The following is a 13358-nucleotide window of genomic DNA, read 5'->3' as shown; positions in this document are numbered from 1 at the left end:
CATGTCTTATGGTTTAAGAGGCTACTAGAAGCAGAGGTACTTGGCGTTGGGTACTGATTAGAATGGAATATGGAAATGCTACTTCTCCTTCCCAAAGCAGTAATTATGCATTAGAACAACAGCAGCTACCAGTATTCTCTTTAGAACTGACCTTGATTTCTGTGTAGGGGTATGTTCTGATCACCTCCTATTCACCAGCTTGGTGTAGGAAAGAGATCCTCAACCTAAATGGGCTAAGATAGCTGATGGCATATGACACCTGATGCTGGGCGATGGACTGAGAGCAGTTTATTAGTCACATATACTCATAGCTCAGGGCAGGGGAACGTGCCATGCAGGGCCGTATGAGGCTGCACTTGGGAGTAGAGTAAATGATGATCTGCGGAGGGCAGGCTTGGTAGGAACAAAGCAGTGAGGCAGCTCCTGGGTCCCGCAGGAGGATGTGATTGTTTGAATAACATTGAAGGCTGATAGGGAGGCAAAAGCTTTAGGGCTAGGACCAGTACCAGGCACCTGGTGTGACTAACAGGGGAGCTAGCCTTGTAGGGGACGGTGGAGGAGGGGGGACTTCCCACTGGGTGGGGAGGGCATCTGAAAGAGCAGAGAAGTATGTGCTTATGACTTTGGAGCCCTGTGAGGCTTCAAGACATGAGGGCAGCACATGAAATTTGGGGCCTCACAATGTAAGACATAAGGGACAAGGATAAAGTATATTCCTTTTTCATACTAGCAACTTTGTGTTGTTTACAGCAACATAATTCTATTAGCATCAATGGTGGCTTTAGCAGTGCAGTTGTAACAAGATGAGAGTTCTACCGAGCCATGCCTCTACTTATCTCTCTTGCCTTTGCTCTTTAATCCATAAAATACAAGAACTAGTCTAGATAATTCCATAGTCCTTTTGTCTTTAAAATGGCCATGATAATTTAAAGTAAGTAAAAACATTTTACTTAGTATTCTTAAGGCCTAATACTCCAGAGTAATTATCTTTTTGCATGCCTGCCCTACCAACCTCTCTGAGCTCTTTTTTCTTAAGCAATTTGGAATGCCCATCTCCTGGTACATGACAACTTCCTAGCAAATGATTTTCAGATGAACAAATAGATCTAACTGAACAAAAAATATTTGGGGAACTTCTGAGTCTTGCAAAGTATTTTGTGAATGTTCTATTACTCAGTGGCCCAATGCTCATTACTAAGTAGGCTAGATATACTATTAAACTCAACTAGGGTTCACTAAGGCACTTCCTGTCCTCCACTGTTGAGGCATGCATGTTTTCTTGTGTTTTTAACCTTCCTACCCACCCAAACTAAGATCTGGGGAAGTTTAATTTGTTCCATTCTAGACCTTAAGTCTTCTCTTTGTCTCCTTTTGCAAGGATGCCCCAGATTTCAATCAGCTACTAGAAATGTCTGATGAAAAATGGCACAAATGTGAATTACGACAATAAAAGTTTATAAGCTACTAAAATAAAGTTATAGTACCTAAGAGCTGAGTCAACTGACAATGTTAAATGGAACATTTTACAACCAGTCCTGGGACAATGATTAAAAAAAAAAAAAATGGCACATGAAGAACATGAAGAGATATCTGATAGGAAATGGGTCCAACACCAAGCTCAGGCTACAGGATTTTGTATATGCCACTTATAAGGTGTGGTGGGTGGTGATAATCTCAAGTTTTGGAGTGCCTCCTCTGTGTCCAACTCTTGACATCTATTATCTCTTTTACTTCTCATAACAGCTCGGTGAGAAAGGTGTTGTCATTTTAGAGAGGAGAAACCGAGGCTGAAATGGTCTGATTGGGCAAATGCCCCAAAACAAAACTATTAAATAATGGAGACAGTATTTGACTTCAAAAGTCTCTCTGCCATGCTCTTTCTTTGTCTCTTCACCCCCAAAGCTATCTCTTTACATAGACTGATAACTCTATATTAATAAAGCCAATTTTAGGTTTCTGGAACTATCTCTCTGTCCAGCTTGATGCCAGTGTATATTCCAGTCTATGAATTCAGATCATTTTTCTCCTTACCTTAGAGCTCACCTTGTGAATTAGCTACATAGGGAATGTAAGCTTATAGCTAAGTAAGGCAAAAATACAGAGCTAGCGGGACGCCTGGGTGGCTCAGTTGGTTAAGCAGCTGCCTTCGGCTCGGGTCATGATCCCCGCATCCTGGGATCGAGTCCTGCATCGGGCTCCTTGCTCAGCGGGGAGCCTGCTTCTGCCTCTGCCTGTGCCTGCCATTCTGTCTGCCTGTGCTCGCTCGCTCTCTCTCCGTCTCTCTCTCTGATAAATAAATAAAATTTAAAAAAATATATGGAGCTAGCATGAGGATCAGCATTAGGAGGGAAGCTGAACACTGAAAATGATATTTGAGAAAGACTATAGAATTTGAATAGGTAATATGTCAATCTTTCATTTTATTTTTTAAATACTCCACTCACGAAATGTTTTGTGTTGCTCATAAATTCCCACTGCCTTTCCCTAACCTTTCCAGCACGACATCCTCCCTTCACCCCTCATGCCCATAATTCCATCTCCCGGCACTTCTCATTTATGTCCACCAGAGCACCCCTAGTGACAGTTCCAAGCACATGGTCATGGGCAGGGCGAGCTGGTACCATAACCAGATAGGCTGGTATGTGCTGTAATTGCACAACTATTTTTTTTTTTTAGAAATATTATGTTTTACCTATAAAGATCTTACAAAATTTATATGCTTCTCCCTCATCTAACTTTGTTATAATATAAAGATAGCCTTTTCAATTACTTATTATGGACCAAAATTCATGCTCCAAGAAAAATTAATGTCATCTTAATTCTGAGGCTTCACATACTCTGTGCAAACTCCTCTTAGTCTAGCCAGAGAAACACAGTGATAAGATGGTCTAATCACATCACATGCAAAGTGCTGATGTGAAATGAAAAGGACAGAAATAAGATTGGGATATTAATTCAAGAGAAATAAGGAAATAGGACTGTTTGAATAAGCTTAGCAAGGTGGTTTAGTTCTTCCTGAAAATATGTGTGATGTCATCTCACCTTACCTTGACTTCCACCCCAGCTCCCCTCATTCAAGTACAATCAAATGTGTAGTTTCTAAACACACGTGCACACCCACCCACCCAGACACACACACACACACACACACACACACACACACACAGGCTACATAGGCCCAGACACAGAGGGAAACATTCTATGAAACTACTCCTGTCAAAGGAAGGCATTATGTCAGTATAGCAATAACACTATACATTTCTATTGTAATGGAACACAAATGAATAAAATGGGGAAGTAGAACTTACTGCATAGATTTCAGCTCAACACCACATTTCAGTTATAAGTCCAAGACACAAGCTAATTTTCATGGTTGGTCCAAAATAATAGTCATTGTTAAAGGACAGAAGAGAAACAGCTTTAAATGGGAAGTGGCACCATGAATCACAGCTGTCATACTTATGTACTTGCTGACTATCAACCCTGAACAGAGCATTTAATTCAAATTTCCATTTAAAAGTATGCACTGTCAAGGGAAAGGCCAAGAACCATTTTCTAGTTCAGGAAGCAACTCACAACCCATGTACCAAAGATAGCACTGGAGATCAAGTCTTTTGGCACGTAGACTGATTGCTCTGGGCCCACACCCCTTTTCACAACCCACTGTAGGAACTGCTCCTACAAAAAGAAGAAAATGCCAAAACCTTGGCATCTGACTGCTCAAAGAAGATTAAGTCCTGTATTCATAATGCATAATTTTTTTGGTAAATATTGTGCCCATTCAGAACTGCAATTGATTATACGCTCTCTCCGTGAAGATAGATTTGGCTTTTTGAACAATCTTTTTTTAAAATTTTTTTATAAACATATAATGTATTTTTATCCCCAGGGTTACAGGTCTGTGAATCGCCAGGTTTACACACTTCACAGCACATACCCTCCCCAATGTCCATAACCCCACCAACCTGTCCCAAGCCCCCGACCCCCAGCAGCCCTCAGTTTGTTTTGTGAGATTAAGAGTCTCTTTTGGTTTGTCTCCCTCCCGATCCCATCTTGTTTCATTTATTCCTTTCCTACCCCTAATGCCCCCCACGTTGCCTCTCCACTTCCTCAAATCAGGGAGATCATATGATAATTGTCTTTCTCTGATTGACTTATTTCACTCAGCATAATACCCTCTAGTTGAACAATCTTTTGAACATTATGTGATACTATATATCTGTATTTGTTAATACTAAGATCCCCTTGTTGTTTTAAAAGTACTGCATAAAAATAAGTGTTGCATATATAATACATTATCTCATATTATGTATTAAATAGTAATACAAACCCACTGAAGGAAAATAGAGAAATAGAGATGATACCTAAAAGTATGGATCTGGATATGGAAAGGGAGAGAGAATTATAGCAAAGATCCAAAGCAAAAGTCAAAACTTAGCAGCAAAGTAAAAGCAATTACCTTGAATCCTAAATAGTTTCATATATACTCATCTAATGGTTTTGTATAGAGCAGTTTGACATCATAAGAAAGTGGGGTTATCTTATTTGGAAGCATTAATTTGAAGGCATTACTTATCAGGTCAAAAAAATACCTTCATGTCAACAAGAGATTGCAAGTAATTTGACCAACAGGGTCTGTGATATTACAATGAGGTGAAACTGGATTTACCCAAGTTGCCAAAATAAAGTAACATCTGGAATCTACATGTATTATGTCACTAACCTTACAATTAGAATCTGCAACAGACTGTCCAGCTGTGGCAAAAAGTTTTCATTCTTTCAGTTTATATTTACTGACCGATTCTTATGTGTCAGGCACTGTTCTAGATACTAGATCGATAAGGATGAGTAAGATACACCTGCTTGGTTCCGGTAAATTAGCATAATCAGGGTTACTTTTATAGCTCAGTTCTTCTGAACTTATATTGTGTTATGCACATTCAGGTTTTGTGACCTTCAAAATATTTGGGGTGCTTTGCTTGTCATTTTACTGTTAATTAGAGAATTAAATGAATTTTAACAATGAGTTTCAGATGAGCTTTTTTGCTTTGTAGATATTACTGAAGCGAATAAATCTCTATGAATAGTGGAATGATAAAACATTCACAGAAACTTATAACTCTGCAGTTGAATAACAATTACATTTTGTTCCAAACAGGCAATTGGTTTCCAAACACATTAAACAAAGGCAATTTAGAAAGCTTCTTCTTCTTTTTGGCATCATTAACGTTGTTGAACGTCCTGGGATTCTGGAGTTTCTCACAAAGGTAAGTGTGTGGTAAGACAAGCAATTTCTGAGCCCACGAAGTATTGATCTGGGAACCATCACCGAGCCAACAGGAATCCTGTATGCCATGACTGGACAAATTAGCATATTAGCGAAATTTAACAGATTATGCAGAGCAAGAAATTTCAATTTAGGCTTCACTTTTGCCATTGATCCTTATAATAAAATAGTGTTTTACTCGATTCTAAAACATGTTCTGAAGGAAGATATTTTTTCTCCACTGTATAGTACCACTTTAGAATTAGAAATAACCATATTGATAATAAGAATGAATGAGTCATTATCATTAAAAGCAAATATCATTAAACAAATAGCTAGAAATCTAATGATGCTTAAGATTTGGATTCCATTCAGGCCTTTAAATCAGCAGTGACCATTTCAAGGTCAATAACAAACTGCCAAATCATTTAGTCAGTCACCTGAGACCATTCAGTGGCTTAATATGCATCAGCTACCATCCATCCATCGCCAGCCCACCTCTCCCTCACTGACATATTCTTGGATAGCTGTGTACTTTCGAGCAAATTATCTAACCTCTCTGAGTCTCTGTTTTTATACTTGTAAAATAAAATCAAGAATACCAGCATCTTGGGGGCTTTAGGGGTATGAATTTTGGTAAAGGGCCGAGCACCGTGTCTCCCACACTGTGGAAACGACAGAGATCTTTATTTTTCTCACTTTCCTCCAGTCACGTTTTATCTATTTAGTCAAATTTTATTCCATCATTTTCACTTCTTCTTTGCCTATTCATTGAATAAAACTCTGTTGGAACACTGGTCATGTGATGGGCACTGCAATAAACTAGAAGCACATAAAGTCAGTACGTCTATAAATGTTTATATATGCTCTTGCTTTCATGGAGCTTATGGTCCCAGCATAGGAGAGAGGCACTTAAATCTCATGCAAGGCAGAATTAATGACAAAAAGCAAAAGTCTGAATTTTTAAATTTCTTATTTTCCAAAGTATAGAAGTTATCGAATTAACCCCTCACCATGTATAGTTTCTCTCTATCTCATTCTTGGGTTGAAAACCAAAGCAGAATATCAGGGAGTCTTGCAGAAGAATTCAACAGGAATGTCCTCAGCTTTGTAGCAAAACAGAGTCATCAGTGAAAACGGAAGATGAAGGCAACTCATCTTTGCCGTCCATCCGTTGCCTCCAAACACGGAAGTGGTGCCCATCTGCCAAGTCTCATAAACCTGCAGTTTCTCAACTTTTACTTTTTCTCCCACTGTAAGATTGGACCCTTGTCTTTTCATAAAGTAATTTAAAAGGCAATCTTTCGAGTTATCCCAAGTGAATCCAGTTCTACAACTTAGCTGTACAAACATGAGCAAGGCATTTAACTTTGCTAAGCCCATTTCTTCATTTGTAAAATGAAATAGGAAGAACAGTAATTATGCCATAAAGCTGTTGTGAGGATGAAAAAATGCTCAAAAAATGTTAGCTACAGTAATAACAATGGACTTGTTCTTTGTTTTATGCCCCCTTTCTTCCTCCTTTTTAATTCTTCTTCTAGACTCATGAAGAGGTGTGGCCAAGATGACCAGGATTATGGGCTGAATTCATGGACAAAATAGCACTGGACCTAGAATCTATTAGCTCAGGGATTTACTCATTCATTCATTCATTCATTCAACCAATATACCAAGCATTGTTCCAGGCACTAGAAATGATAGAACTGAAGAAAGCAGTTTAGTCCAGTCTACATGGAGCTAATACCTAGTGCTCAAGTTAAATTATTTAAGTGTGATTCTTTCTCTGTGATTACCGAACATGTGAGTTACTATAAAGAAGGGAAAGATGGTGGAATGGGGTGCAGAGAAGGAGGCAAGAACAAAATTGTACAAAGCACCAAATATTGGAGGACCCAAAGATGAGAAGGGACTAAGTGATATAGAAAAAAATCTGATTCTTAGCGTATCTTCTCTAGTTTCCTATGCTTTTTCCTCCTTTTTCTGTATACTTTTAAGGGAAGGGGGAGAAAAGAGAGAGGATAAAACAAAGCAGGAAGGGAGGAAATCAGTTTTCCAAGTGTTGAGCACTTCTTATCTTGGGCAGCATGCAAGACAAATAACATGTAATCTCCACCTACGTCCCTGCTACCTAAACCCTATTATTTTACTTTATAAATAAGAAAACCAAAGTGAGAATCTAGGTAGGTAAACTAAGTTCACACACCTAGGATTCAAAACCAAATGCGTTTGTTTATAAACACTTTCTTGTATAGCATGCTATTTCTAAGTGCCTTAGGGGAGCACTGATTCCAAAATTAGGCTCTGCAGACTACTATTCATATAAACCCCAGGGAAGTTATGTAACCTCTTAGAACTTTAGTTTCCCTATCTGTGAAATGGGGATAATTTCATCCTTCCAGGGTTATAATGAGAATTCATTGAGTTAGGGTGGAGATAGAGCCCTAGCCTGGTGCCTGGCCCTTAGAAGACACTCAGGAAAACCAGGTGTTCCTTGGGTCAGGAGTAAAGGGCACACATTCTAGAAAGTATGCATGGACTTCTTCTTTGATAATGGTGTTTTCCATATAGCTTCAACACCGAATTTACAAATCCCCCATGCACTTGATGAGCCCTTCCTGAGTCCTGGCCTCCACAACGCTATCAAGTCGATAGGGTTTCAGACTTTCCAGTTTGTCTTTGTCACACTCATTGCAGGTTGTAAATGAGCGCCATCTAGAGGTCTTTATGAGACACCTTAACAGGTCCTAAAACTCTTTTTGTCATTTTATAAAGACTGTTCCTGGTGAGCAGTGCTCTTAAATAATCATCACTGTTGTGCCAGTATCTATGGGCCCATAATAAAAGGTAGACAAGCACAGGAAGAAAGCAAATGATTTATCAAGTCATCTACATCTGGTCCTAAAAAAAAGCTTTCTTTCTTTCTTTTTTAGGTATTGTAATCTAAATCATTTTAATGCCCAGAACATCAGTGGAAGTAATCTTGAAGAAACACTTCTCCTCCATGAAAAGTCTCTGAAATTTTATGGCAGTACGCGGGAATTTTCTTCAAGTATCCATCTTTGGGAGACAGCCCTATGAAACTATATTTGACTCTACCCATCTTATGAGCAAAGTAGTCATTGTTTTCTTCTGCTGAACATCTTATGCTTTTTAGTTTAAGAACTAATACATATGGGAGGGACTTCATGAACAGTATCTGTGTACTTTATTTATAAAAACTAATTATGACTCCTCTAGTAAACTATTGTGCCTTTTGCATTAACACATTATACATTACAGTTAATTTCAAAGTCTATGATTACTCCATGACAACAAAGTGACAGTTTCATGTGCATTACAATATTTTACAATTTTTTGCAATAATGGTTCAGCCACTAAGAGCAATAGAAATGCTATTTGTTAGTTTTAATGTGCTAATATAATCAAAATAATTGTATGTTAACATTCCTTCTTTCTATATGTTTATTGAGCACTTATTACATGCCAAGCCTTGTATCATATACTATGTCTGACTAATAAATCTATATGTCATTATATTGTATTTGATCTCGATGTCACACTATCAAGATATGAAGTAAGGAAATTTTCTCTGAGTTGAAAAGCAATGTTAACTAAAATAGAGGTCCTTAACAAAGAAAGAATATTCACATACTGAAGAAGTTATAAAATAAAGGTAAATGATAGAATGATTGAAGGAAAAAGGAAAACTGGAGAAGGTGAAACAAGTGTTGAGAAGGTAAGTGATAAATCAAATAGAGAAGATTAAAGCAATTCCCTAGTCTAGAGATGTCTGGGTGGCTCAGTGGTTAAGCAGCTGCCTTCAGCTCAGGTCATGATCCCAGAGTCCTGGGATTGAGCCCCAGGTCAGGCTCCCTGCTCGGTGGGGAGTCTGCTTCTCCCTCTGCTTGCTGCTCTGCCTCCTTGTGTGTGCGCACACACACACACTCTCTCTCTGTGTCAAATAAATAGATAAGAAATCTTAAAAAAAAAAAAATTCTCTAACCCAATTCCCGTCTTTTGGTCTTCAGTGCTACCAGTTCAGACCCATTCACAAAATCGTCTTCCAAAAGAGGTTCTTCCTATATAAACAAAGAAATGTGGAAATTCACATAAAAAATAATGAACGGGGGCACCTGGGTGGCTCAGTTGGTTAAGTGTCCAACTCTTGGTCTCGACTCAGGTCACGGTCTTGAGGTCATGAGATCGAGCCCCGCATCTGGCTCCAAAGTAAGTGTGGAGTCTGCTTAAGATTCTCTCTTCTTCTCCCTTGGTCCCTCCCCAACTCCCTGTCTCTCTCTCTTTAAAAAACCAAAATAAAATACATAGTAATAATAAACTAATATAAAATAAAACTCGTGCCCCAGTCCTTTGTAGCAGTGCTTGTCAAAGTTTGGTTGAGGGTCACCTGCTTTAGGCCAATTTTCTGGCCCCTCCCAAAGACTGCTCTAACCCAGCTCTTTTCCCAGGAACCAGTGGTTTTAACAAACACACCCAAATCATTCTTGTGCTCCCTAAAGTAGAAGCACCACTGCTTTCTAGGACAGTTCATCTAGGATAGGATAGGTAGGTTTATCAGCTGATTGCAAATGGTTCTGCAATTATGCACCTCCCTTGTGTATACCGAAAATATTTTAGATCTGTAGAATAAAAGATTTATTCAGCTTGATTAGATATGATATGCATTTTTAATTGCAAAAGAGCAGCTGTAAAGCACCAGGTGTTTCTCTTACTCAAACAATTTTTTGTTTGCTTGTTTGTTTGGCGGACAAATAAAGAGACTAGCTCGTGCACACATGAATTCTTGCCCTGTAACTGTTCCAAATCTTTCTTAATTTCTGTGTTTGTTCTATGGCAAAATAGTGAGGCCAGCCCCTGGATATGTCTTAGAGGCTTTCTCTGCTGCAAAAAATAAGGTTAAATGCCACGTTTGCAATTTGGGTTTAATGAACATCCAAAATATCAAGAAACCTTTAAACACTTCACCTTAGTACAAGCAAGGAGCTCTGGCAGTCTCTCTCACCGCTAGAATAAGGGTCTGTTTTATTTTGTTGCGTGTGCGTTTTTTTTTTTTTAATTTGCCTTCATCTCCCTAATTTCTACATCATAATAGAAAAAAAGTGCTCATTATGCTTTCACTCGTCCTTAGAGATGAAAAGAGATCTACAGAATTTTAAAGTTGACCCAAAGCAAACACCAAAAGAGCTTAGAATTCTCACATCGGGGTTGACACTTGTGATTAGCTAAATTGCAGTAACTACACATGCCTCGGTTCGGAACAGGACGCATTCACACTGCAGTTTCTTCTCTAGAGCCTAGCAACATTATCATTGAGCACCTGGAATAGTTTAGGCATTAAGTGTAATTGGTTTTGCTTTACATAAATCTGTAGCTTTGTAAATAAGCGAAGCATTTCAGCTTCTATATAACACCAATTAACTTAAAGGGATGTGTTGTTTGCAGAAGCCTGCTGGGTCTGTACTGTATTTCTCGGGTAATATGCTCCGTGGCGGGCAAAGTTCTGTGTCCCTGCAGTGTTCCATTGACTCCCAGTCACTTGGTGCCAAGGGTCTATACCCAGACACTCATTTGCTCCATTTTTCAGTTGTGAAAGATCGGGAAAATGAAGTCTTCCCTAAGAAGCACTTTCTGTGCTCTATTTTTGTCCATGATCGAGACCTGAAAGGCAAGGTATTTGAAAATGTTTTCTGTGACCCGGAGAGCACAGATCTGACCCCATCTGATTCTGCCCACAACTGACAGTGACATCTCTCTCCTCTTCCTTTTTTTCGAGTAACACCTCAATCCAAGGCAGCCAAATGTCACTGCATTTAGCCAGGATACAAAATTAAGAAAACCATAATCTTAGTACGTGAATTTGCTAGTGAAGATGTTTCCATCAGAATGACTTTTTTTTTTTAATAGTGCTAAAACATATGCTCTTGCAAGCGGTAAATTTCCCCAAGCTCCTTGTATATTTTCCCCTTGTTATCTCTTTACTCAACTTAATCCCTTATCTCTCCTATCCCCTCAGGTAATCTTGGTTTATAGCATTCATTCCACCCTGGCCAACCTCTAATTCTCTTGGTTTCTGAAATTGTTTCTCAACTATCAGAGAAACAGTATCTGCAAAAACAGCTCATGATTCCAAAAAGTTTCCTATTAATACAGTGTGATTCACAAACGGGAGAGAGAGAGAGAGCATCACCCCTTCCGAGCACCATCAGGATTCCTTGTCTCGTGGAAACAGAGCTTCCAGCGCGCGTTCCCTGAACCAGTCCGGCAGTGGGCGGGTACCATTTCCACAGCAAGAGAAGCCCGAGTACAATTACTAGTTACAGGCTTACAAGAAAAGCCCTCAAAGAAAATCACCAGCCAAGTGATGACAGCACGCAGGTGCCGCTGCTGAAAGGCAGGTCTGCCTGTAGAGAACAGGGAAGCTCAGGGAACCACGAATAGTAACGGCTCACATCTCTGTCCCCCTTCACAGTTTACAGGTTGCTGTCACACATATCACCACATTTGATCAGCACCACCCCTCTGGGAGGTAGGCACATTTTGGCATGCCCGTTTGGTAAATGAGGGATTGCTACTCTGAGACGTCAAGTGATTTATCAGGATTCACAGAGAGAGTAGATGTCACAGACAAAACTTGACCTTGGTCTTTCTGTCTCTAAAGTGCCAGCAACTTCTACAAACAGCACTCACAGTGTCCCCAACACTGGCTCATCTCCAGCCACTCAGGCGATTCTCTCGCTACGTCATCCAAAAGGAAATTAAGAAGGAGGGGGAATATTAGGGCAGGCTTAGAGACCCCGACAAAGCGGTTAACAAAAAAAGCAAGGATCTTTCTAACATCTCTCTCACTCAGCTTTTGTGGAGCTGTGCCCTGTCCTCATGTGGACCTTAGGCTGTCAGAAGCACCCCATTGAGAAGAGCCACCCAGAGTGACTGAGGTGGGGGTCGGGGGTCTTGGGCTCAAACATCTTTCCCTTCTCCTTTCAGCAAATGTGCTTGCTGAAGCACTGATGTGCTTGCTGTAGCACTCCGGAGTGCTACAGTCAATTCCAAACTGCCTCGGAAAACAACAATTTGAGACAAACAAATTTACCCCCTATGATATTAATAATTGTGAAGGCTCCTGTAGTACTTGCTCAGTGTAAGACACTGTATTAAGTGAACAGTCTGGTATGTTAGCTCCTTTAATCATCACAATAACCCTATAAGCTAAGTACAATGGTTAATCCATTTTACAGATAAAAAAATATGAAGCCCAGAGAAAGATAATGACTTTCCAAAGATCACACAGGCACTATGGGCAGAGCAAAAGTTTAGGCCTGGGGAGTCTGGCTACAACATCCAGGGTCTAGCCCTCTCTATATACTGCCTCAGTAAGCTGTTCTCTACGGCAGATTGTTATATAATTTCAGGGGGTTCCAGGAAAGCCAATACCTTGGCCCAATGAATTCTAATCTTTTTACGTCCCAACCTATAAGAATATGACTTCTTCCATAAATAATGACTAGACTGACTCTCAACAAGCAATTCTTAACACCTCAGTTGTGCCTCCCACACTTCCCTTCTGTGAATAATTGCTGTCTCCTGCTTAAAGCAAAGGCATGACTCTAAGGACAGAATTTCAGGCTCTGTGGCAGTGAAGGGTACAACTAGCCAATAACTATTGTATGGCTACTTTCCCAGTGGTCCTTAAATCACAATGTAAGCCATCTGTTCCTCACAGAAAGCACTCATTGCTAGATCAAGATGGGAGCCTGAGGTCAACTAGGCTCTCCACTTCCTTAGCATCTCTGAAGACATTTCCTGGGATTCCTCCAGGCCCAGTTATCCAGTAAGAGTGTAATTGTCAAAGGTTATCAAGGATAGTGATGGTAAAACTCAATTCTCCGTCTTTCTCGGCCTATCCCTCTCTCTTTTTCTCTCTCTCATTCTCTCTTTCTCTGTCTCTTTCTGCTGCCTCCCCCCTCCCTGCCCCTGGCTGAGTGTCCCATTAAGATTGTCTACAGTAGAATGGATGCTATTTGACAGCCAAGATCATTTCCCCAGGTGATACCCTGTCACCAGTCCACTCGGAGAC

The 13358-nt window shown here is 39.9% G+C and overlaps 1 protein-coding gene across 1 annotated transcript in view; it reads left to right on the top strand.

The window, feature by feature from the left end:
• Nucleotides 1–8344, top strand: part of SLC15A5 (solute carrier family 15 member 5) — a gene marked incomplete at both ends in the record, with an annotated part of 79176 nt that extends 70832 nt beyond the window's left edge. Inside the window, 2 exons of the mRNA XM_082742395.1 lie at nt 5159–5267; nt 8197–8344. Coding sequence (XP_082598521.1) covers nt 5159–5267; nt 8197–8344 — 257 coding nt within the window. The remainder of the gene's footprint in view (nt 1–5158; nt 5268–8196) is intronic.
• Between the last annotated feature and the right edge of the window lie 5014 nt (nt 8345–13358).

This window comes from Mustela nivalis, assembly GCF_964662115.1.
Source record: "Mustela nivalis genome assembly, chromosome: 7".
In the NCBI taxonomy this organism is placed as follows: Eukaryota; Metazoa; Chordata; class Mammalia; order Carnivora; family Mustelidae; genus Mustela; species Mustela nivalis.
This window is presented reverse-complemented; position numbering and strand designations above follow the sequence as displayed.